This window comes from Prunus mume, linkage group LG2 (genome assembly GCF_029339155.1).
Source record: "Prunus mume cultivar Tortuosa linkage group LG2, ASM2933915v1, whole genome shotgun sequence".
In the NCBI taxonomy this organism is placed as follows: Eukaryota; Viridiplantae; Streptophyta; class Magnoliopsida; order Rosales; family Rosaceae; genus Prunus; species Prunus mume.
Window position 1 is genome coordinate 2,060,385 of NC_142699.1, and position 26,141 is coordinate 2,086,525.

The 26,141-nt window shown below is 36.7% G+C and overlaps 3 protein-coding genes and 1 pseudogene across 5 annotated transcripts; all 4 read left to right on the plus strand.

The window, feature by feature from the left end:
• Positions 1 to 277: 277 nt before the first annotated feature.
• Positions 278 to 3,268, plus strand: LOC107880391 (disease resistance protein RUN1-like). Of its 3 annotated transcripts, XM_089045932.1 has the most exons (4): positions 290 to 642; positions 688 to 1,130; positions 1,356 to 2,484; positions 2,876 to 3,268. In XM_089045932.1, the coding sequence occupies exons 1-4, from the start codon at positions 619 to 621 to the stop codon at positions 3,149 to 3,151; spliced, it is 1,872 nt and encodes a 623-aa protein (XP_088902058.1). In that variant the 5' UTR covers positions 290 to 618; the 3' UTR covers positions 3,152 to 3,268. The 3 variants fall into 3 exon arrangements, with proteins under 3 accessions (XP_088902057.1, XP_088902058.1, XP_016647208.2); XM_089045931.1 differs by having other exon boundaries at positions 278 to 1,130; XM_016791722.2 differs by lacking the exon at positions 2,876 to 3,268 and having other exon boundaries at positions 294 to 1,130; positions 1,356 to 2,571.
• A 36-nt stretch (positions 3,269 to 3,304) lies between these two features.
• On the plus strand, positions 3,305 to 5,223 carry LOC148919404 (TMV resistance protein N-like). Its single transcript, XM_089045935.1, has 2 exons — positions 3,305 to 4,157; positions 4,707 to 5,223. The coding sequence occupies exons 1-2, from the start codon at positions 3,483 to 3,485 to the stop codon at positions 4,944 to 4,946; spliced, it is 915 nt and encodes a 304-aa protein (XP_088902061.1). The 5' UTR covers positions 3,305 to 3,482; the 3' UTR covers positions 4,947 to 5,223.
• On the plus strand, positions 5,128 to 13,281 carry LOC148919405 (fructose-1,6-bisphosphatase-like). Its single transcript, XM_089046686.1, has 6 exons — positions 5,128 to 5,557; positions 5,637 to 5,884; positions 12,236 to 12,349; positions 12,469 to 12,555; positions 12,808 to 12,878; positions 12,974 to 13,281. Exons 1-6 carry the CDS (start codon positions 5,128 to 5,130, stop codon positions 13,188 to 13,190), a joined length of 1,167 nt encoding a protein of 388 aa, XP_088902812.1. The 3' UTR covers positions 13,191 to 13,281.
• A 9,501-nt stretch (positions 13,282 to 22,782) lies between these two features.
• Positions 22,783 to 23,397, plus strand: LOC148919406 (vacuolar iron transporter homolog 4 pseudogene; annotated as a pseudogene).
• The last annotated feature ends 2,744 nt before the right edge of the window (positions 23,398 to 26,141 follow it).

Below are 26,141 nucleotides of genomic sequence, written 5' to 3' on the forward strand. Positions count from 1 at the left end.
AAAATTATTTTCACAAAACTCCTTTTTATTGATTTTTCATCCAAAGATTGATGATTTTATACAAAAAAATTCTCCAAATAACAAAGTTGTCTTTTGAAATTAGATTGCATATATTTCATTGAGGTTAATTTTATCATTTATATAAGTTTTTTTTTATATGAATGAAATCATTAAACGAAAAAGAATTTGTGAAAACAAAAAGACTTGTGTTTTTCTTCTTCTTTTCTCTTTTTCTTTTGTGACTGGACATTGTGCTCGTCTCTTCCCTCTCCTTTCATGCCTCTTTCTCCTTATCCTTCCTTGCATTTTCCTGACCTTGAATCTTAGCCGTCCAGTAGATCGTGCAGCCAGCAGCCACAGAAAGTGACCCCTGGTTTTGGTTGCTTCCAGAAAATTACCCTCTGTTCGCACTGATCTTCCACGCTCTCTCTGCCTCTCTCCGCGTCAATGACGTGTTGGCAGGAACGTAGGGACTTTTGCTTCTGTTGACTGAAACGTTCAATATGCTCAAGGCCAAACCACTCCCCAGAAAAAAAATAACTTCTTCTGCTCAAGTCGGATCGGAAGGCCAACTTGTGCATAATTTGTAGTTGGTCTGATCTGAACCAGTATCAATTAATGGATGCCAGGAAAGCCCATAAAGCCTCCTATTCATCCTCACCATCCTCCTCATCAAAACGTTGGGAGTACCAAGTGTTCTTGAGCTTCAGAGGTGAAGACACACGCAAGGGCTTCACAGGCCACCTCCACGCCGCATTATCTGATGACGGAATCCGCGCCTTTCTTGACGACAACGAACTAAAAAGAGCGGAATTTATAAAAACCCAACTGGAGCAGGCAATCGACGGGTCCATGATCTCCATAATTGTCTTCTCCAAGAGTTATGCCGATTCCAGTTGGTGTCTTGACGAGCTGGTGAAGATCATGGAGTGTAGAGAAAGATTGGGGCAACAGGTTATTCCATTGTTCTACAATGTTGATGCTTCAGATGTCCGGAACCAAAAAGGTAGTTTTGCACAAGCATTTGAGAAACATGAAGGTAAACATGAGAAAGAAAAGGTACAGCGGTGGAAAAATGCTCTCACTCAAGCTGCAGCTTTGTGTGGGGAAGATCTTAAAAATGCTGATGGGTAATTACTAATTTCTTGTTCCTTGGATTATCATCTCAAGTTTTAACTATGCATTCTTTCTTACTTGATAATGTTAAATCCCAATCTTAATTGTTAATTATATCTTAGTATAAAAAAAGAAAATAATTTGCTTATTCTAAATTATTAAGTTACGGATTCAATTTAACCTTGTAGTTTGTTCCACATCGAATGATTCGTAGTTCTGCTTCTTTGTTTAATTGCCAGGCATGAAGCAAAGTTTATCAAGAAAATTCTTGGGGAGGTTAATAAGCAGTTGTACAGCAAATTCCAATTAGACATCGACCTCGTTGGAATTACTTCTCGGCTGAACGATGTTGTTCGCATGATTGGTATTGAAAATTCAGGTTCTAAGGATGTTCGCATGATTGGTATTTTGGGGATGGGCGGCATTGGAAAAACAACGCTTGCCAAAACCATTTATAAGAAATTTGAACGTATCTTTGAAGGAAGGAGTTTCCTTGCAAACGTGAGGGAAGAATTTGCAAACCAACGCAGTAATGGTCTGGTTGGTTTGCAAAAACAACTTCTAAATGATATCCTGAAAAGCAAGGGCATAAAGGTTGGTTCTGTTGATGAAGGGATCGATTTGATAAGAGCAAGACTTCGCTGTAAAAGAGCACTTGTCATAATTGACGATGCAGATGATCTAGACCAACTAGAAGCATTTGCTATAACAACAAGAGCTAGAGCTCGCGATTGGTTTGGTCCTGGAAGTAGAATTGTTATAACAACAAGAAATCAACATTTGCTAGACCAAGTTGGAGTGGATGGCACATATATGGCTCAAGGAATGGATGAGGAAGAAGCTCTAGAGCTCTTTAGTAGGCATGCCTTTGAAAGTGGTTGTCCTAATCAAGAATATCTTGACCTCTCAAAACGTGTAATTCGTTACTGTCGAGGCTTGCCACTAGCACTTGAAGTTGTAGGGTCTTTTCTGATTACAAGATCCATAGAGGACTGGGAAAGCCATTTGGAGAAGTTGGAAAGAAGTCCTCCTGAAAAAATTCAAAAAATACTCAAAATAAGCTTTGATGGGCTACCTGATCAGGAAATGAGAGAGACATTCCTTGATATATCTTGTTTCTTTATAGGAATGGACAGGGACTATGTAACACAAATATTAAAGGGATGTGGCTTTGCTCAACCGATAGGAATCAATGTCCTCATTGAACGGTGCCTTGTAACTGTTAGTGAGCAAAACAAGCTGATGATGCATGATTTGCTTCGAGACATGGGAAGAGAGATCGTTTATGAAAATGCCCAGGGTGACCGTGAAAAATTTAGTAGATTGTGGAAACGTGAAGACGTAACAAATGTATTGAGTGATGAATCTGTAAGTACTTTCCAAGTAAAGTTTTAGAATGCATCATGCAAGAGAATCATATGTGTCCCGTGTCTAATAAATTAAAATGTCCTTTTCTAATATTTTTTTTTTAGTACAAGCGATAGTCTATACCAAAGTAAAAGAGGGTTCCTCACAAATCCACACTACCACGGTGCCATATGAATTTGAACATGAGACCCCGTTGCCATTTCTTATATTATATCCACTAAGATTAAAGCTCAATTAGGCATAACCAACAAAAAAATATGTGCTTTGATTGCAAACACAAACTATGGGGCTTATACATGGTCCAATACTATTAATTATACCTTTCGGTTAATATATACACGGATTTTCGTGTCTGCAAATTATTTTTCTAACTCGTATATTTTGTTAACAGGGAACTGAAAAAATTGAAGGAGTTGCTCTACATGGCTACAGGGCTAGATTCAGTGCACAAGCATTTACCAACATGAAAAAACTGAGGTTACTCCACCTCAGCGGAGTAGAGCTCACTGGAGAGTACAAAGATTTTCCCAAAAAGTTAATATGGTTGTGCTGGCATTATTTTCCTTTAGAGTCCATACCAGATGACTTTCCTGTGCAACCAAAACTAGTTGTTTTAGACCTGCAGGATAGCAAACTCAAAATAGTTTGGAAGGATTGCAAGGTATAATAATCTCAACCTAGTTGTTGTTGGTTCTTTCCTTCTGGTTCTATACATATATTATACTTCACCTTCTCTTCATTTTGGTTTAATTTCTGTATCAGAGACCTTCCTTTTGGATTTTAATTTCCATTCTTATTTTGTTTTTGTGTAACAGTTGCATGAGAATTTAAGAATCCTTAATCTCAGCCATTCCGAAGAGCTAACAAAATCACCAGACTTTTCAAAACTCCCAAATCTCGAGGAATTGATATTGCAATTCTGTTGTAGTTTGTCTGAGGTTCACCCATCCATCGGGGATCTTGGAAGACTTTCTTTGGTAAATCTTAAAGGCTGTAGAATGCTAGAGGATCTCCCACTGAATTTCTATAAATCCAAGTCTATTGAAACTCTTATACTGACTGGTTGTTGGAGTCTTAAAAAGTTGGCTGAGGGCTTAGGGGACATGGTATCATTGACAACTCTGAAAGCGGATCGGACAGCCATAAGACAAATACCATCTTCCATATTAAAATTGAAGAAACTGAAAGTTTTATCTTTATGCGATGTGAAAGGGTCGCCATCAACAAATCTTTTGCCTCCTTCGTTGCAAAGTTTAAGCTCTTTAAGAGAATTAGCTCTTGCAGACTGGAGTTTAACTGATGATGCATTCCCCAAGGATCTCGGTAGCCTAATTTCCTTAGAAAGGTTAGATCTTGCACGCAATGACTTTTGCAGCCTACCAAGCCTCAGTCGTCTTTCACAGCTTCAAGATTTGTCTTTAGATGGGTGCGAAAAGCTTCGTGCAATCCCAGATTTACCAACAAATTTGAAAGTCTTACGAGCAGGTGGCTGCATTGCATTGGAAAAAATGCCAGATTTTTCAGAAATGTCAAATATAAGAGAATTGTATCTAAGTGATTCGGGCAAACTCACTGAAATTCCAGGCCTGGATAAGTCATTAAACTCCATGACAAGGATTTATATGGAAATGTGCACTAATCTCACTGCCGATTTTAGGAAGAACATCCTCCAGGTCAGTCCTTCTCTATCTCTCTCTCATACATCTTTCTCTTTCTATCTGTTAGTTTAAGAGAAAAGAGGTTTAGAGAATGGTTGGTAGTGTTTAAGACAATAGCTTAATTTGGAATGGAAAACTTTTCAAAGACGAACAAGGTAGTTTTTATTCTATTGATTGAGGTAGGAAAGGTTCAAGGCTTTAATACTTGAGTTTGATGATTGCATTAATTGGACAGCTGTAGTTTTCCAGCTTACATTTTTGTATAGGCATCAAGCCTATATATAGGAGACTTAACCGACAGTAGCTTAGTCGGTGAGATTAGCTCTTTGAATATTTTATATTATAGCACACTTTGATCTCTCAGATTTTTTGTATTCACCGACTTTGTTAAGTCGGTTTGCACATTCATTAAAATTCTAGACTTTTCTATATCATTCAAGACTTTTGTATACTATTTAAGGTACAATTGTGCATTACTTTTTAATATTGTCTCATACAACGCACATGTACACATGCATGCATAAGAATGTATTTCTTATAGAAATTTGGCTCTACATGGTATAGGGATGGACTTCTTGCGGATATGGTGGCATTTTTCTCAGTGGAAATGATATTCCTGATTGGTTCGACTATGTCCATGACGATGATATTGTGTATTTCACTGTGCCTCAAAGTGATGGTCGTAATTTGAAAGGGTTAACTTTGTCCTTCGTTTGCTCTCTAGCCATATACGCCGAATGTTGCATTCGCATTAAAAACATGACCAAGGGTACTGAGCTTGAAGCCAGGATCATACGATTGTGAAATTGACGAGGATTGTCCAATTGAGCCCATCATTTGGCAGGGACAGTTATCAAATGACGAGCTCAAATTGCAAGACGGTGACAAAGTCTTGATTGAAATAATAAACAAATATGACTGGGATGAGCTGATGGTGAAGAAAACAGGTGTTAGTCTGGTATGGGACAAATTTATGAACGAAAATATGATTGATTACCATCTTTGTGCGTATGAATGGCGTCCATATCTGGTCAATGATGATGACATCATTCATGTTGAAGATGATCATGACATGACAAAATCACCAGACTTTTTAAAATTCCCAAATCTCGAAAAGTTGATATTGAAAGGTTGTAAGGAGTTGATTAAGGTTCACTCATTTATCGGGGATCTTGGAAGACTTTCTTTGGTAAATCTTGAAGGCTGCGAAAGCCTAGAGGATCTCCCACTGAATTTCTATAAATCCAAGTCTATTGAAACTCTTATACTGAATGGTTGTTCACTCTTTCAAGACTTGGCTGATGGCTTAGGGGACATGGTATCATTGACAATTTTGGAAGCAGATAGGACATGGATCAGACAAATTCCATCTTCCATAGTAAAATTGAAGAAGTTGAGAATTTTATCTCTATCTGGTGAGAATTTTGAAATTCCATCTTTTACCCCTTTCGTTACATGCCTTAAACTCTTTAATAGAGTTATTATGTCTTGCAGGCTGCAGAGACCTTCGTGCAATCCCAGATTTACCAACCAATTTGTATGTTCTGGAAGCAAATGGCTGCCCAAAATTGGAAACAATTTCAGATTTTTCAAAAATGTCGAATATGAGAGAATTGTATCTCAGTGATTCGTTCAAACTGACTGAGGTTCCAGCCTTGGATAAGTCATTAAACTCCATGACAAGGATTCATATGGAAGGCTGCACCAATCTGACTGCCGATTTTAGGAACAACATCCTACAGGTCTCTCTCTCTCTCTCTCTCTCTCTCTCTCTCTCTCTCTCTCACACACACACACACACACACACACACACACACACACACAAACACAAAGGCACAGCTGCAGATGCGGCCCATATATATAATGATATATCCATGCATGTATAAGAATGTCTTGCTTCTGGTGTGCAGAGATGGACTTGTTGCGAATTTGGTGGAATTTATTTGAATGGAATTTATGATATTCCTGAGTGGTTCAAAATCGTCAATGATGTGGACGGTATCTTCTTCTTTGAAGTTCCACAAAAAATCATGGGTCGTGATTTAAAAGGGTTGACTATATGCTTCGTTTACTCTTATTCTGTTTTTGGCCCAAAACTTGAAGATTCTGAAGGTCCTATTGGCATTATCGTTAGAAATCTTACCAAACAAACTGCTTTGCACACCAAGATAGCATTTGCTGGAAACAAAAGACCAGAACCCCATTCGTTTTTGTCAAACGAACCTGAAAACGATTATCTTTGGCAGGGACAATTGTCAAACGATGTGCTCCGTTTGCAAGGCGGGGACCAAGTCTCCATTCTTGTAAGGCCTCTAGTTGATTTAGTGAGAGTGAAGAAGACAGGGGTTCATCTAGAATGAGACAAAGTCATGAAGGAAAATATGGATAATCCGGATCGTCATTTGTATGATTTGGAAACAAATCGGGATTTTTTCAGGGGAGTTGATGACTCGTTGGATCTTCATTTGTATGATTTGGTGATGACTCAAAAGAGAGAGCCACGCAGAGACCACCACCTGTCCCAAGGCCCCACATGTCACATTCTAGTGCACTCTTCACTTCTGTAGGTAGCAGACACGTGTCAACATAAGCAGCAAGATGCTTCACACCTCCTTCACACAAAATAAAATACTCATGGATTGTAGAAAATAATTAGAGCAAAAGGTTGTGCCGATATTCTACGATGTGGAGGCTACGGATGTGAGGAATCTGACTGGTTGTTTTGCAAAGGCATATTTCAGGAGCATAGACGGAAAAAAAAAGCTAAAGAGTAATCACCGGTCCTTTTCGTTCTTTTCCTTTTTCTTTTTGCCAACTCTGTATTGGTAATATTTTATGTTATTTTATGTGAAAATATTTGGGAATTTCTGTGTTTGTATTCTTCTCCCCTTATGGGATATTTATATTATATGAGATAGCTCTTCTCAAATTGCAAGACGGTGATAAAGTCTTGATTGAAATTACAGGGAGCTTCACATTTAAGCCCAAATATTCAATAGACTTACCAATACAAACAACCCTCGAAAATTGTACAATTTAAAAAACTGCCATTGCAATAATATTACTAGATACCCAAACACAATTTTTCATTAAAAAAAAACCCAAAACCTGCCCAGCCCACTTTGTTACAAAATACCCATTACAAAACCGACAAAAAAAGAAGAAGATATCTTATGCTTTTGGCCCTTTGATTAGAGCCCTCTTTGTCTTGATATCCATCTTTCATACAACTGCATTATATATAGTCCTTTGACACACTTTCAGACCAAAAAAAAAAAAAAGTCCTTTGACACACTGCATTATTTATAGGGGTGGCATTTTAAACTGAAATAAAAATTGACAATTTACCGCAATAATGAAACCGCAATCGCAGTAAACCGACAATTTAACAAAAATATTAGATGAAAATGAGTTGCCATTAACAAATCTTTGGCCTCCTCCATTGCAAAGTTTAAGCTCTTTAAGAGAATTAGCTCTTGCATATATACTGAGTTTAACATGATGCATTCCCCAAGGATCTCAGTAGCCTAATTTCCTTAGAAAATTTAGATCTTGCAAGAAATGATTTTTGCGGCCTACCAAGCCTCAGTCGTCTTTCAAAGCTTCATTATTTGTCTTTAAATAAGTGCAAAAATCTTCGTGCAATCCCAGATTTACCAACAAATTTGATAGTCTTACGAGCAGATGCATTGCATTGGAAAAAATGCGATTTTTCAGAAATGTCAAACATAAGAGAATTGTATCTACGTGATTCGGGCAAACTCATTGAGATTCCAGGCCTGGATAAGTCATTAAACTCCATGACAAGGATTCATATGGAAAAGTGCACTAATCTCACTGCCGATTTTAGGAAGAACATCCTACTGGTCAATCCTTCTCTCTCTCTCTCTCTCTCTCTCTCTCTCTCTCTCTCTCTCTCTCTCTCTCTCTCTCTCACACATACATCTTCCTCTTTCTATCACATACAATAAGAATGTATTTCTTATAGAAATTTGGCTCTACATGGTATAGGGATGGACTTCTTGCGGATATGGTGGCATTTTTCTCAGTGGAAATGATATTCCTGATTGGTTCCACTGTGTCCATGACGATGATATTGTGTATTTCACTGTGCCTCAAAGTGTTGGTCGTAATTTGGAAGGGTTAAACTTTGTCCTTCGTTTGCTCTTCAGGCTTCTACGGTGTTGATTGTATTAGCATTAAAAACATGACCAAGGGTAGTGAGCTTGACGTCGATCACACCCGCTTCGATTATCCAGTTGAGGGTTATCTTTGGCAGGGACAGTTATCAAATTTATGAACGAAAATATGATTGATTACCATCTTTGTGCGTATGAACGACGCCCATCTCAAAATCTGGTCAATGATGATGACATCATTCATGTCGAATGTGATAATCACATAAGAAAATCACCAGACTTTTCATATTTCCCAAATCTCGAGAAGTTGATATTGAAAGTTTGTCCGAGTTTGTGTAAGGTTCACTCAACCATCGGGGATCTTGGAAGACTTTCTTTGGTAAATCTTGAAGGCTGCATCGATCTAGAGGATCTCCCACTGAATTTCTATAAATCCAAGTCTATTGAAACTCTTATACTGAGTGGTTGTTCATGGTTTGAAGACTTGACTGATGGTTTAGGGGACATGGCATCATTGACAATTTTGAAAGCAGATGACACAAAAATCAGACAAATTCCATCTTCCATAGTAAAATTGAAGAAGTTGAGAATTTTATCTCTATCTGGTGAGAATTTTGAAATTCTATCTTTTACCCCTTTCGTTACATGGCTTAAACTCTTTAATAGAGTTATTATGTCTTGCAGGCTGCTGCTTGTCAACTGAGGATGCAATCCCTAAGGATCTATGTAGCCTAATTTCCTTAGAACATCTGCTTCTCGAATGCAATCATTTTTGTAGCCTTCCAAGTCTCGCTGGTCTTTCAAAACTCAAGGTCTTATGTTTAAATGCATGCAGAAAACTTCGTGCAATCCCAGATTTACCAACCAATTTGTATGTTCGAAAGCAAATGACTACAGAATTGGAAACAATTCCAGATTTTTCAAAAATGTCGAATATGAGAGAATTGTATCTAAGTGATTCGTTCAAACTCACTGAGGTTCCAGGCTTGGATAAGTCATTAAACTCCATGACAAGGATTCATATGGAAGGTGCACTAATCTGACCGATTTTAGGAACAAATCCTACAGGTCTCTCTCTCTCTCTCTCTCTCTCTCACACACACACACACACACACACAAAGGCACAGCTGCAGATGCGGCCCATATATATAATGATATATCCATGCATGTATAAGAATGTCTTGCTTCTGGTGTGCAGAGATGGACTTCTTGCGGATTTGGTGGAATTTATTTGAATGGAATTTATGATATTCCTGAGTGGTTCGAAATCGGCAATGATGTGGGCAATATCGTCTTCTTTGAAGTTCCTCAAAGAATCATGGGTCGTGATTTAAAAGGGTTGACTATATGCTTCGTTTACTCTTCAGACAAACATTATTCGGGATTTGAAGATTCTCAAAGTCTTATTGGCATTGAAGTTAGAAATCTTACCAAACAAACTGCTTTGCACACCAAGATAGCAATTGCCTCCTCAAAACCTTGGAGTAGACCTAAAGACCATTATCTTTGGCAGGGACAATTGTCAAACGATGTGCTCCATTTGGAAGGCGGTGACCACGTATCGATTCTTGTAAGGCCTGATGATATTGATTTTGTGAGAGTGAAGAAGACAGGGGTTCATCTAGAATGGGACAAAGTCATGAAGGAAAATATGGATAATTCGGATCCTCATTTGTATGATTTGGAAACAAGTCGGGATTTTTCAGGGGGAGTTGATGATGCATTTGTTCCCAATCAAACTAGTGTTATACATGAACAATTAGCAGTGGAACCATATCCATATCTGGATTTTTTTGGGGGAACTGATGATGAGGCAGGACGGAGCCATGACACACGGCCGGATGAGGGAGCAGGACGGAGCCATGACACATTTGTTCGGACTAATCAATCGAGTGCTGTGGATGGACAATTAGAAATGGAGTTGATGACTCCATTTCAAGAAATTGTACCATACTGGGCAAGCCATCAATGTTGATGGAGGAAGAAGAAGCCATGATGAAGCAGAGAGAAATTCCAATCTTATTTCTATATTTCTTAATCTTTTAAGCTACAGCACTTTATACAGCTGTCTAACTAATTCACATACACTACTGACAACTCACGTGCCTTGCACACCTACCTCACCCTGAATTAGACCAACACCTCAATGTCGGTTAAAACAACACCACTTGCAAAAACTCCAGTGTGGAGACATCTCCATCCCCTTTTTTGGGCTGTGGAGAAGAGGAAGGAGCCGAGTGGAAGGTTTGGTAAGATGACCCAAATCTATTACAAAGTTACAAATTTCAATAGGAAATCTACTTCAATGATTTGGTGATGAGATGACTCAAATGAGAGAGCCACGCAGAGACCACCACCTGTCCCAAGGCCCCACATGTCACATTCTGGTGCACTCTTCACTTCTGTAGGTAGTAGACACGTGTCAGCATAAGCAGCAACATACACTTCACACCTCCTTTGCACATGAAACATCACAAACCACTCGTGCACAAAATTAGAGGTATTTATATGAGGTAGCTCTTTACAAGGCCGAATAATACATGAGCTTCACATTTAAGCCCAACCGTAGATCCCAAAATATAGAAAAATTCTATGCAATCCAAATTCTATAAAACAGCCTAGTTGTAACTTGACTATTCCATGGACTTACCAATACAAACAACCCTTGAAAAATTGTACAATTTAAAAAACAGCCACTGCAATAATATTACTAGATACCCAAACACAATTTTTCAAACCTGCCCAGCCCACTTTGTTACAAAAATACCCATTACAAAACTGACAAAAAAACATGATATCTTATGCTTTTGGCCCTTGATTAGAACCTCCTTTGTCTTGATATCCATCTTTCATACAACTGCATCATATATAGTCCTTTGACACACTGCATTATTTATATCTATATCAACTTTTTAATAGAAATTTAATGCATTATTTTTTCGTTTAGAAAACTATTGGTAGATAATGTGATTACAATAATTTTGTAATCTTTTTACACACTATATGTCTCCATTTTTCTTTAACTTGTAATATTAAATTTTAAATCCATACAGCTACAATATGATGTTAAGGATAAACATAACATTTTAATAATTAGAACATTTTATAATTTTTTTTATCAAGTAGAAACTTCATTAGATAAACTTCAACGGTACAATCAAAGACATCAATAAGACATTTAAAATACCAATTCCAAGAGGGCAACAAACTAACATGCTAAAAGTAAAACTAACGAGAACAAAAGCCGCACTAAAACTACTAACCCACATCACCATAATTAGCTATAAGCCCAAACAAAGCACATAAACCCAACATAACCAAAACTCTAAAACAACCCATGAGCCTAAACGAACCCTACCACTACTACCTGAAGAAGTGTTGTGGCAGCCACAACCACTACCGCATCCGTAACGATGTGGGGAAAATATGATTTCCAGTGATCTATCTGCGCATAAGAGCGAACAAATAAATGAAAATAACAACTTTACCAAAGAACAATTAGGTGATTTGCAGCAACCTCCGTTAAAGACGATGTATAAACAAATTTAGAGAACATAAGCAGCGTTAGGATTTGATTGAGAACATAGACTAAAGGGGTGATGGGGAACTTCAATCTAATCATGGCTTAAAAGAAACCACCAAAATGAGCTTTTTATCCAAAACGCCCTAGTGGAATTTTTCACTAACCTAAAAGGAAAAGACGAGAAGAGATGAGGGGGAGGAGGGGCAGTAATGCTTCTTCCTCCTCCCCCCTCTATGGAATTTTCCTTTAAGACTCACAGAGGGAAAGAGCAGCTATGATTTTGAAGTAGAATGATACCTCGTGAACATTTTATAATTTAAGTCCTCATTCAATGGTCATTCCAAAAAATCGTCATCGAAAACTATTTAATCATCTAAAATGTGCAAAAAGAATATATAAACTAACTTGCACATATCTCTTCCAACATTCAGATCTTTGGGATTTATCTGGTGAAAGACAAGCAAAATCCAACTCTTGACGACGTGTTGGGACCAGGGAGTAACACGGTAGCTGCTGGCAATTGCATGTACGGGAGCTCTTGCACGGTACAAACAATCAACTCTCTCTCCTTTATGTTCTGAAAATTTTATCCAAATTTTATATGAGCATTATTTGTCTTACTCTTCCCTCACGTTCTAATAAGATAGTTTGTTTGGAACTGCAGCTGGTGATTAGTACTGGACATGGAGTGAACGGCTTCACGCTTGATCCGTCTCTTGGGGAGTTTATATTAACTCACTCCAATATTAAGGTACATACATACGTATTAGGTACGGTCTCAACTTGTACACAAATTTCTAGTGTTATTTTTATTATACATATTTCTTGAGCTCCTCTGCTGTGATATGAGCTGAAGGGTGCACCCTTTTGTTATGAGCTGAAGGTGCATATACGTACAGGATTCCGAGCCTCTACTTTTAGAGTCTGCATTTCCTTGCATTACACTCAACCTCGGAATCCTCCATATATGACGACGAATTGAAAGCCATGCTTTACTCTGCAGATTCCACAGAAGGGAAAAATCTACTCTGTAAACGAAGGAAACGCTCAAACCTGGGATGACCAAACTGCCAAGTATGTTCTGGTTATTTTCCTATTGAGAATTTTACATTGCAAGTAAGTGAAATAACCAAATAAAAAGTACCATAATTGATACTTTTATCTTGCAGATATGTGGGAAAATGCAAGTTCCCAAAAGATGGTTCATCTCCAAAGTCTCTTAGATACATTGGAAGGTATAATTCAGTAATGAATGTTTTGTTTGCACACCATTTTCTCTCTGTTCCTGCCTTTTGCTCCGGTACTGCAATGCATCTATTATCTACTTTTACCCTACTAATTGGGGCAATAAACTTACCTGCAATAGGGGCGTATACCTCTGTGTAACGTGAGGAGAGGCATACACAGGCGTGTCACTATTGGTACTTTAAAGCCTAACATAAATTCTTATAAAGCTATGAAATTCGCTTGAAGTCAATTTTGGAACAAACAAGTTGTTCCTGTGAAACAAAAATATATATATTAAAAAAGAAAAAAGAAAAAAGAAATCCCTCAGTCTCTTTTGATGACTATTTGGAATTGTTCCCAATTTTTCATTTGGTGCAGCTTCTAAAAGCTTTGCCCTGGACGACCCTGGCTTAGTGATGAACCTCCTCTCTCCTCATTCTTTGGTTTTTCTTGTTTTGACGCACGTGAACCTCCAGATGACCCTTGACGATGGTTTTCTCTCATTTCTTCAATCTGCGGATCCCATATATACTGTCAGAAAAATAATTTTGACTAATTAATACTAATTTTTTTTGACAAACTAATTAATACCAATTAGCCAAAAAAAACTGTGGTTTTAAATTTTCAGTTTTTTTTATTTTTTTATTTATACAAGCGATATATTAAGAGAGAGGGGATCGAATCTGAGACCACTAGGCTAGACCCCGTTCCATAGAATTTAAAAAATATCAATAACAATGATAGTGATGAATAATAATGCCATTCATATTCGAGTCTCTCTTTAAAAGCAAAACATTATGTGGCAACCTGGCTACGTATAAATATAGTAATTTGTAAACCGTAAAAACAAAAATAGGAATAATAATCTAAGGATTTATTTGAAACGTGAGATTTCCAATTAGGAATTTATAAGGATTCATTATGTTCATTGCATCATAATGAAAGTTTTTAAAAAAAAAAAAAAAATCTATGATATGGGGAGATAAGTGCTAATTAGATTAAGAAATTCTCACCACCTCAATGGGTTACAATTGTTAATTTGAATTTTTATGGGGAGATAATTTTAATTCTAAGTGTTAATGTTTAGAAAAAAATATAAAATAATTAAAATACTAGAAAACGCCATTGGTTAATGAAACATTAAGAATAGAAATAATTAATTATATAAAGATAATATGGTAAATTCACACTTTTTCATATTTTAAAAAATTAAAATTAAAAGAAAAATAAGATAATGAATCCTATTTTTATGGAATTCAACTACCTATTATCTTTTTTAATTCTAAAATAAATTTAATTTAAAAAAAACCCAAAAAAATAAATTCTAAAATAAAATAAATTTATGGAATTCAACCACAATCTCCCAAACTGTTCCCCATTTTTAATTTCAAATTTAATCTATTTGCAATTGGAAGAGCAAATTAATTTGAAATTAATAACACCAACGAGAAGAGGGAAAAAAATAAAGGAATAATGAGCATATATATAGAGAGATTTACAAATCTATCACTCTCTTCTTCCTAAGACCACAAAATTTGGGATTACATTAGTAGAAGTTTAATTGCCCCGGGTGTGTCTTTCCTTTTCTTTTTCTTTTTTCTGGGTTAATTATCTGTCAAATATGATTTTCTTGAATAATGTTTTTGGTAAGATGCACTGGATTAAGCAATACAAAAAACTGGGTTTCCTTTTCTTTCTTTTTTCTTTCCCTTTTTTTTTTGGTTATGAAAAAATTATTGGGGCTATATAGCCGTTGTTCTTTTGCTTTCCTCTCTAATTGAACGATTACCTAGTTGTTCAGGTAATACATAAACTAATATTTAGTTCATGATTTTTTTATTTTTATTTTTATTTTTGGTTTAACCAAAACCTAGTGACTCTATGGATAGGAAATTAGGGTATCAAGGCCATCAGACCATTGTGAATGATGAAACAATTATATTTTGGAAACGTAAACAGGCAAATTTGTGAATATAGAAAGAGATGAAGTAGCAGAAGGGGAGGAGGAGTCATTATAACCGCAGTCTAAGCTGAAAGTCTTCTCAACACGCTGCACAACTCAATGTGAGATTCTAGGCATCGTAGTTTTAGCCATTGACCTTAAAGGAAACAAAGTGAAATCTTGATTACTTTCCCGACATTACCAAAAGTGGGAAATGAATTTTTCATTCCTATTCATTGGGAAATGACATGGGAAATAATTTCCCTTTAAATCCATTCCGTGAACCAAACGGGGCCTAAGATTATGCACACGCATATTTGTATTGGAAAAAAAGAATTAGATAAAACTCAAGAAACGCAATGACTTGTTCAAACTCAGCAGCAAAAGATTGAGCATAAGAGTCAAGTTATGCAATGTGGAGAAGAGAAGCTAAAACCTACATATGTGGAGCTAAAAAATTGACAAAATGTACCCACATAATAACGCAGTTATATCCAATTATAACATCCCAAATTTTAAACAAACAATGGAAAAAACAATGCTCTCAGAAATTACATGGGTACCGAATTTTGCAACAATGTCCAAAATCCCACGTGCAACATGATATGAATATACACAACCACATCTCAAAGTCAATAATAGAAAACAAAAGTCGAGGAAAAAAAACAAATTGATGTCCAAAATTGGATTCAACTTAGATAGAAGAAGTGTGGAGTTTTCAGCAGGACTAAGGGTTGTGTTCCTTTGGAAAGAGGGATATTAGGTCACAAGGTCATCCTGCAGAAGAAGGATGGAATAAGTAATCGTCAAACTTCGGGTATTGATGTGGTATTTGCTAAAGGCTCTTCAACACTTAAGTCAGTAAGTGTGGGTTACACAGTAATTTTGACAGAGTAACAGTAAAGGTGAAAAGTAGTTACCTTTCTACCTGGACACTTATTCCCCTTTTATAGAGAAATTAAGGTGAGTATTTACACAAAGTTTCGATGTAGGACTTTGTGCAAATCAATGTGCTGGTAACACATGTCCAAAGCTTAGGTTATGTAGTTGAGAGCTTCAGAAATCGCCTTCGGCAAACTATTGCCATATTAGAGGGAGATGTCTTCAATAGCGGAGGTCATGTTGACGTTATCAATGTTTGGGGATTTTCCAGAAGTATCTTACCTTCGGCAGGCTGTGGGTCTGCTTATGGGTCAATCCCTCAGAACTGAATGTGCTCAGTAGATTATATTACAAGCACAACCTAATAAAGGAAATTTGTACATTGTTTGAACCACGTTTGTTGGCAAAAAATCATTTATGGCTTGAAAGTTAGTCCTCAAACCGCGTGTTGAGACCAATAGTTTGGATGTGATTGTCTTGTAGAATTTACAATAATAAATTAATAATCATCCAAAACAATGATAATTTCCAGCCAAATTCAAAGAAAACCAATTATTATCGTCCAAATAACACCAAATATGGGATGCAATCGATGAGAATGGATATAAGATCCTATGATTCTCTTCTATTCATCATAACGTATGTATGCTCTTTTCTTAACTCTCATTCACCGAAATTCCAAATAGTCCTTGATTCTTCTTCCTCACCGCATTCTCAACCAAATCTAGAAGAACCATAAATATCCAAAACACAAAGTGATCATGAGAGATGGGATCATCATCTTATAATTTGTAAACACAAACATTAACTTGCTTTGAATGAAGGAAAAGATTTAAATTTAGATTAAGAGGTGGTGGCGCTACTACAAGATAGGGCAGGCGATGTGGTCTTATGTGGCTATTAGTGGAGATACACCACGTGTACGCTTGTTTTGTTTAACCATGTGGTTACTGTGCTTTCATATTTGTATGGCCTTCGTGACTGATGGTTTTTGTGCTTGATTACAATTATATTCTAAAAAAGAAATTTCTTTATTTCAAATGATTCCACTTGATTCAAATGACAAGGTTACATAGCTAGGTATTCACATGGTTTAATTCTAAAACATGAATCCCAAATACATATTGATCATTAATGTGTAAACGTGTGAACAAGCATGACCTTCGGAAACTTGACTGTACATGTCCATGAATTAAGAAAATTAATGAACCTTCAATTGAATTTGGTTTATTCATCAAACAAGTTTCACGTAAATTTGGTATTTACAATCCATTCTCTCTTCCTTTTCTTTTTTAACCTTTTCTGTTGTGGTTAATATGCAAACTAATAACGAAAGCAAATCTCAATTAGTCATACTGGGATTTAGGAAAATCGAGGGTCTAAATCGAAAACGCATTAAACGTCTGAGGATATCAATGTTAACAACTGTCTAAATCGAAAATCGAGGGTTTATTTATACAGCTGTCTAACTAATTCACATCAATGTTAACAACTCACGTGCCTTGCACACCTAACTCACACCTGAATTACTACTCAATGCCGGTTAAGACAACAGCACTTGCCAAAACTCCAGTGTGGAGAGACGTCCATCCCGTTTTCTGGGTTGTGGTTTGGTAAGATGACCCAAATCTATTACAAAGTTACAAATTTTAGTAGGAAATCTACTTCAATGATTTGGTGATGAGATGACTCAAATGAGAGAGCCACGCAGAGACCACCACCTGTCTCAAAGCCCCACATGTCACATTCTGGTGCACTCTTCACTTCCGTAGGTAGTAGACACGTGTCAGCATAAGCATCAACATACACTTTTCACGCCTCCTTCGCACATGAAACATCACAAACCACTCGTGCACAAAAATCGAGGTATTTGTATGAGATAGCTCTTTACAAGGCTGAATAATACATGAGCTTCACATTTAAGCTCAAACGTAGATCCCAAAATATAGAAAAATTATATGCAATCCAAATTCTATAAACACAGCCCAGTTGGACTATTCCATGGACTTACCAATACAAACAACCCTTGAAAATTGTAATTTAAAAAACAGCCACTGCAATAATATTATTAGATACCCAAACACAATTTTTCAACAATTTTTCAGCCACTTTGTTACAAAAATACCCATTACAAAACCAACAAAAAAACATGATATCTTACGCTTTTGGCCCTTGATTAGAACCCCCTTTGTCTGGATATCCATCTTTCATACAACTGCATCATATACAGTCCTTTGACACACTGCACTATTTGTATATATATCAACTTTTCAATAGAAATTTAATGCATTATTTTTTCGTTTAAAAAACTACTAGTAGATAAGGTGATTATAATAAATTTGTAATCTTTGTACACACTGTATGTCTCCATTTTTCTTTAAGTTGTAATATTAAATTTTAAACCCATACAGCTACAGTATGATGTTAAGGATATTCCTTTTTTATTTTTTTAAGTTACACACATACTTCACAGGGGTACCCCCACCATTCAGTGTAATAATCAGAACATTTTATAATTTCTTTTTATCAAGTGAAAACTTCATTAGATAAACTTCAACGGTACAATCAAAGACATCAATAAGACATCTAAATACTAATTCCAAGAGGACAACAAACTAACATGTTAAAAGTAAAATAACGAAGACAAAAGCCGCACTAAAACTACTAGCCCTAAGCCCAAACAAAGCACATAAACCCAACATAACCAAAACTCTAAAACAACCCATGAGTCTAAACGAACCTGCCACTACTCCTTGAAGAAGCGTCATCACAGCCACAGCCACCACCGCATCCGTAACAGATGTAGGGAAAATATGATTTCTAGCGATCTATCTGCGCATAAGAGCGAACAAATAAATGAAAATAACAACTTTACCAAAGAACAATTAGGTAATTTGCAGCAACTTTCGTTAAAGATGATGTAGAAAAAAATTTAGAGAACATGAGCGGCGTTAAGGAGTAGGATTTGATTGAGAACATAGACTAAAGGGGTGATGAGGAACTTCAATCTAACCATGGCTTGGAAGAAACCATCAAAAGTATCTTTTTATCCAAAACACCCTAGTGGAATTATTCACTAACCTAAAAGGAAAAGATGAGAAGAGATGAGAGGGAGGAGGGGCTGATTAGAATGGGACGAAGTCATGAAGGAAAATATGGATGATCCGGATCCTCATTTGTATGATTTGGAAACAAATCGGGATTTTTCAGGGCTAGCTGATGACGCATTTGTTCCCAATAAAACAAGTGTTATACATGCATTTGTTCGGACTAATCAATTGAGTGATGCGGATGAACAATTAGCATTGGAGTTGATGACTCCATTTCAAGAAATTGTACCATACTGAGCAAGCCATCAATGTTGATGGAGGAAGAAGAAGCCATGATGAAGCAGAGAGAAATTGCAATCTTGATTTATGTATTTCTTAATCGTTTAAGCTACAACACTATTACACTTTATACAGCTGTTTAACTGACCACTAACAACTCACGTGCCTTGCACACCTAACTCTTTACAAGGCCAAATAATACATGAGCTTCACATTTAAGCCCAAACATAGATCCCAAAATATAGAAAAATCCTAAAAACAGTCCAGTTGGACTATTCAATGGACTTAACAATACAAACAACCCTTGAAAATTATAAAATTTAAAAAATACAAATTTATAAATAAACCCAATCCTAGACATGTATTTATAAAAAAACCCAAGCACTATTTAAACATAGAAACACACCCAAAATCAACCCCAAAATCAACAATTGTATATTTTTTGGGTGTGTTTATAAATGGGTTTTGAGTGTGTGTAATGATGGGTTTTGGGTGTGTTTATAAAGTGTTTTGGGTGTTGGGTTTTTTTATAATTTCAGCCCCCATTTTGGGTGTTTTAGTGAAACTCCCTTTAAAAAATTGCCACTGCAATAATATTACTAGATACCCAAACACAAAGCCCACTTTGTTACAAAAATGCCCATTACAAAACCGACAAAAAAACATGATATCTTATGCTTTTGGCCCTTGATTAGAACCCTCTTTCTCTTGATATCCATCTTTCATACAACTGCATTATATATAGTCCTTTGACACACTGCATTATTTGTATCTATATCAACATTTCAATAGAAATTTAATGCATTATTTTTTTCGTTTAGAAAACTAGTGGTAGATAAGGTGATTACAATAAATTTTTAATCCTTTTACACATTCTATGTCTCCATTTTTCTTTAACTTGTAATATTAAATTTTAAACCCATACAACTACAATATGATGTTGAGGATATTCCTTTTTTTTTTTAAATAAAAATTACACACATACTTCACAGGGATACCTCCACAATTCATTGTAATAATCTATAACATTTTATAATATTTTTTTTATCAAGTAGAAACTTCATTAGACAAACTTCAACGGTACAATCAAAGACATCAACAAGACATCTAAAATACCAATTCTAAGAGGGCAACAAACTAACATGCTAAAAGTAAAACTAACGCGAACAAAAACTGCACTAAAACTACTAGCCCATATCACCAGAATTAGTCATAAGCCCAAACAAAACCCACAAACCCAACATAACCAAAACTCTAAAACAACCCATGAGTTATGTTGCATGGACACTCCAAATTGTTGGAGTGTCGAAGTGTCAGACACGTCGACACGGTACCGACACACCCTCGACAAGCATTGGACATGGTCAAAGGCTGGGACATGGTCAAGCCACGGCTCCAACACGGTCAAGACACGTCATGGACCAGTTTGAAATTTTGAAAATAAAAGCAAGGGTCTAAACGTGATTTTTGAAACTTTGGTGGACTGATTTGAAATATTTTTTAAAAGAGGGGTTTAAAGTGGAAAAATACTTTTTTAAACCTAAAGCTCACCATTTCAGCAGCCATATTTCGTTTCCTTCTTCACAGTGCACATCTCTTCTCCCCTTATCCTGGTTTTGCACAGGTAAGTCTCTTTGCAATTTTTTTTTCTCTGTTTTCAAATGCATTTATTTATTTTCTCTATTTTCTTTTCTTATCTCCCTCCACAGCAATTGAAGAGTTGGACTTGGTGATAAAGTGACGATTCTTTCTTCTGTTTTTTTGAAAGAGAAACACAATTTTATTGAAAAATGCAGGTGTGCTTGAAATTGCAAACCTTTCACTTGATGAACCGGAATTAGAGTTAGATCATTTATGTTTTATTTTGTGGTGTATTAATTATTATGTATGTATGATGAATATGAGTTATTTGTTTTGTTTTATGGATGTGACATTGAAGTATTGAGAATAAATTATTATTTTAATTGCCGTGTCCTAGCCGTGTTCCGTGTTCTAATTTTTTGAGATTTTTCGTGTTGCTGTGTCGCGTTCCTGTGTCCCGTACCGTGTCCGTGCAACATAGCTCATGAGCCTAAACGAACTCTACCACTACCACCTGAAGAAGCGTCGTCACAGCCACACCCACCACCGCATATGTAATAGATGTTGGGAAAATATGATTTCCAGCGATCTATCTGCACATAAGAGCGAACAAATAAATGAAAACAACAGTTTTGCCAAAGAACAATTGGGTGATTTGTAGCAACCCTTATTAAAGACGATGTAGAAACAAATTTAGAAAACATTAGCGGCTTTAGGGAGCGTATTTTGGGAGTAGGAATTGATTGAGAACATAAACTAAAATGGGTGATGGGGAACTTCAATCTAACCATGGCTTAGAAGAAACCACCACAATGGGCTTTTTACCCCAGTGGACTCATTCACTAACCTAAAAGAAAGAGACGAGAAGAGATGATGGGGAGGAGGGGCAGTAACTCCATGAAAAGATTTCATATGGAAGGCTACACCAATCTAACTACTAATTTTAGGAACAGCATCCTACAGCTATAGTATGATGTTAAGTATATTCCTTTTTTATTTATTTATAAAAATTACACACATACTTCACAGGGGTACCCCCACAATTCATTGTAATAACCATAACATTTTATAAAAAAATTTATCAAGTGGAAACTTCATTAGATAAACTTCAACGGTACAATCAAAGACATCAACAAAATATCTAAAATACCAATTCCAAAAGGGCAACAAACTAACATGCTAAAAGTAAAACTAACATGACCATTATTATAAACATCTCAAATGGCACATTAGCGCGGCATTGTAGCCAAAAAATGTGCAAATGCAATGGGAGCAATGGAGCCATCTACCATCTCATCTTATTTTAATCGCACAGATTGTCCCGAAAAACATAAACGAAAATAAAATCATCTTTTCTTAATTACGCTGATTATCAAAACGCTTTTAGCAAAAACGCATATGAGAAAAAGATGTAGGTTATTAAGGTCATTCCATAAAAAGAGTAAAGTTGTCACTAAGATTTCATCAAATGGTTAGACGGGATACAAAAGTTGAGATAAGTTACAACTACATTCCATAAACAGTGTGAAACATTCTTAATCTACCAATGACATTAGGGCAACTAATGCACATGATTTTTATTTTTATTTTTATTTTTGGCTGAAATAAAAGGATTCCTAGCTTCTTTATTTTTTAAGTTTATGAAACTACACATTTTCCGGGACGAAAAAGAAATAATATTTCGAAAATATGATGGCCATTCCCTTGCTAAAGAAGTTAGCATACAATTTTGATTTTTTAGTACCACTTATATAACTTTGAGGTCATTCGACATATATGCATGTTTGATAATGACGGGGAGAGGTGAGAAATCATTGGATATCAAAGCATTGTTAAAACTATATTTGAAGCTACCTTTTTTTTTGTTGATACAACATTTTGGTGTATATTTAAAACTTCAGTAAATTATAAAAGTTGTCCATTGTTGTAAGCCAGCGCTTGTTATACTACTTTCTCATTTATTTCACCAACCTTGATCATTCTCTCTCTCTCTCTCAATTCTCTCTCTTTGTACCACATGGCTACCTCTGCAACTCATGAGAAAGTGCACCATGCTGGAGTTCCAGTTTATCCAAATGATATTGAGCAAAAGAAATGTAAAGAGCCAAAAGAAAGCGATTTTGACTACTTCCAGAGAGCCAGTTTGGGAGCCAACGATGGATTGGTCTCTATTGCTTCGGTAGGGGCAGTCAAAAGAGATATCAAAGCCATGCTGCTTGCTGGATTCGCCGGCTTAGTTGCCGGGGCATGCAGCATGGCAAATTGGAAATAGGAGAGTTCGTGGCTGTGTACACTCAACTTGACATAGAGACGGCTCAAATTAAGAGAGAAAACAATAACATTACCAAAGAAAAAGAAACTGCGAAAGTGCGAAAGAGAAGCTGCCGAAGTCCATTTCAAGAGAGCGTGGCGTCTGCGTTTTCGTTTTTGGTGGGTGGATTAGTCCCACTAATGGCAGGCGCTTTCATCACCGATTACTAAGGTTGATGGTTATTGTGGTGGTTGCAGTGTCTAGTTTGCCATTGGTGGCGTGGAGGGGCAGTTTTAGGCAAAACTTCTGCCGCAAGGTCTTGTAGTAGGATGTTGCTTGGAAGGGTGGATGGCCATGGCCATTACTTATGCCTATTGGTGAGTCCTTACTTAGGTTAGGATTTTGGTTTCTTATTTCATTAGAATTTTGGTTACTTACCAATTATTATTTAGTCCTATTGTAATAGAGATTTACTTCATATTGTAATTTAGATATATTTCCTATTTTATTTAGGGTTAACACATCTTTGTACTTGTATAAATACCTCCATATTGGAGAAGAATAATAATATGAGCGTATCTGAGCATAACTAAATATTGTCCTACTTTGTTTGACATGGTATCTGAGCCTGGTTCCTAACCTGTGATAACCTGTCTTTTTCACCCTCATTCCTAACCCATCATGGGTCATCTTGTATAGTCTCTTCTTTTGTTCAATCCTCTCATATGTATAGTCACCATTTTTGTTCACCTCTCATATGTGTTTTCACCGCACCTAGCCTCTTTCTTTGCTACCATTGTTCCAAAATTTTTATTTTTCATCTTTGTATGCCATAATGGTCTTTCTTGATGTCTCAGCTTCTCTATCTTTGAAACTTCATAACAAGTCTCTTTACTCCGTGAGTCCTCGTCACCGCTCACCGAGCCTTGTCACCGCTCGCTGAGCCTTTCCTTTGACTGTTCTGCCTGTCTCTGTCTTCTTTAGGCTACTCTCTTGAGTTACCTTTCCGCTTTTCAGTTTTGAGCACTCTTTCTCTGTTTCTCTCTTTGCTCTATTTAGCTCTCTTTTATTTATGTTTATCTCTTTTGTTTGTCTATGCCCAATGGTTGGTGTTTGTTGTGTTCTTTCCCCACGCCATCACTCCATCTCTGTCACTCTAGCCTTTCTTGTTGGGTGTTTTATTTATTTATTTTTCTATCTCCTTCCCTTTTACACTTATGCTTATTTCTTTCTACCTTTGGCCTCTTTCCAATATTCATCCCTTTCTCTGTGTGTCTATTTCCTCACAGACACCTTCCTTTGTCATTAAGTTTTCCTTCAATCACAACATTATTCTCTCCTTTTTTTCGGTTCTAGCACCTCACTTTCTTCCACTAGTTTCTTTTTAAAAATTGTCACATGCAATTTCCCATGCTTTACTTTTTAATATCTTTAGTTTCTTCCTCATTTGATCTACCGATGTGGTTTCCCCTGCTATGCAGCCGAACTCTTTTCATGTCCTCTCTATTTCACATCTTTCTTTTACCAACCTTTTCCATTTTGTTGTTCTCTCACTGCATTATCTCTCGCTTTCACAGCTCCCTTTATATAATATTGCTTCCCTTTGATTGGGCACTCTATCTATTACTATTCCACACATGAATGGGTTTCCTTTTTTCGGTGTCCTTTGCTCTAATTCCTGTTTGAGCACTTTATCTTTGTCTTTGTCTATGTTCATGATTTGCTGGGTTTCCTCCCTTACTATTCTCATTCTCTAAAGTTTTTTCTTCATAAGGAACAGCAGTATGATACCACCTTCCTCTCTTGCATTTGTTTCGCCACGAGACTGGCATGTTTAAGTCTCTTTACTATTATTTCAATTTCTCTTCTTCCAAATCTCGACCCTTTACCAGTGTCAAATTTGATGGGGAGATAGATGCAACTTTATTTAGGTGCTGCAACTTTATTTTTTGGTATTGCTTTCTCCAAATCTCGACTCTCATACATTGATCGAATTTGATAGGATGAGTGACACTGCTGCTCATCTATTCCGCTACAATTCAGCTACCTATATGCCATGGTTGATTCTTCTACATCTGAGTGTCAGTCACTTTCTTAAGTGCCACTTTTCTTATGGTTCCAACGACCCAGATTCTCTTGCCTCAGGCTCACGAAACTTCCCAATAGGTCACCCATCCTGGGATTGCTCTAGCCCCAACTCGCTTAACTCGGAGTTCCCATGACTCCAAAGCCAGTGAGCTCCCAAAAGGCCTCGTGCTAAATTAAGTGTATATAAAGCACATCAAGATGTGTCTGAAGAGCTTGTCTCGCAATAATGGAAGTATTTGTTAGTGTTATTGCTGCTGACTACTATGTCCTTTGTTGGTGCCAATACCTTTACTCATACCTATTAAGTCTCTTGCTATGGACAATGTTATTGCTCATGCCTATTATGACTCTTGCTAGGGACAATGTTGATTACTGTTGATGATGCCTGTTATGTCCCTCCTTATTACTCTTGCTGGTGCTAGTGCCTTGTATTACTATTGTTGGTACTAGTATTGTTGCTCCTGCCTGTTATGATGCCAGTATTATTGCTCATGCCTTTGCTAGTGTGTTTTTATTGTGGTCACGTTCGTTGACCTTGCCTTTGCTCTTGACTTTCTTTGCCTTACCTTACCTTATTTTTTCGAGGTTTGCCTTTACCTTGCCTTACCCTATTGTTTAGTGTTTGGTTTCTGCCATATCTATTGTCGTGCTCACGGGTTTCTTTGTTCTGCCTTATCTGCTGCCATGCTCACGGGTTTCTAGGGTTTCGTGCTCGCCTTACCTCTGCCGTGCTCATAGGGCGTCTGTGTTCTGCCTTATCTACTACCGTGCTCACAGAGTTTCTATGTGTTCCACTTTTATGTGTTCTTCTATGTGCCTTATTTTTTAAGGTTTGCTCTTGTGTTTCCGCTATGAACTTTGTTTTAGTTTGTCACTTGTTTCACTCGTGGTTGACGAAAAGACCTTCTCTAAAATTGGTGTTTCTCAAGTATGGTGTCCTGTGACTCACTTGTCAAGTTGGGTGTGCGAAATATCTTTGCCTAACTTGAGAGAGGAGTGTTGTTGAGTCCTTACTTAGTTAGGATTTTGGTTATTCC

What these genes read in the sequence shown, in the direction of transcription:
- LOC107880391 (XM_089045931.1), top strand. Translation starts at nt 619, where the DNA reads ATGGATGCCAGGAAAGCCCATAAAGCCTCCTATTCATCCTCACCATCC. An exon ending in GATCTTAAAAATGCTGATGG is followed by an intron (nt 1,131 to 1,355) that starts GTAATTACTAAT and finishes TTTAATTGCCAG; the next exon opens with GCATGAAGCAAAGTTTATCA. An exon ending in ATGTATTGAGTGATGAATCT is followed by an intron (nt 2,485 to 2,875) that starts GTAAGTACTTTC and finishes TTTTGTTAACAG; the next exon opens with GGAACTGAAAAAATTGAAGG.
- LOC148919404 (XM_089045935.1), top strand. Translation starts at nt 3,483, where the DNA reads ATGCTAGAGGATCTCCCACTGAATTTCTATAAATCCAAGTCTATTGAA. An exon ending in TTAGGAAGAACATCCTCCAG is followed by an intron (nt 4,158 to 4,706) that starts GTCAGTCCTTCT and finishes TACATGGTATAG; the next exon opens with GGATGGACTTCTTGCGGATA.
- LOC148919405 (XM_089046686.1), top strand. Translation starts at nt 5,128, where the DNA reads ATGATTGATTACCATCTTTGTGCGTATGAATGGCGTCCATATCTGGTC. An exon ending in GAGAATTTTATCTCTATCTG is followed by an intron (nt 5,558 to 5,636) that starts GTGAGAATTTTG and finishes TATGTCTTGCAG; the next exon opens with GCTGCAGAGACCTTCGTGCA. An exon ending in TAACTCACTCCAATATTAAG is followed by an intron (nt 12,556 to 12,807) that starts GTACATACATAC and finishes TTTACTCTGCAG; the next exon opens with ATTCCACAGAAGGGAAAAAT.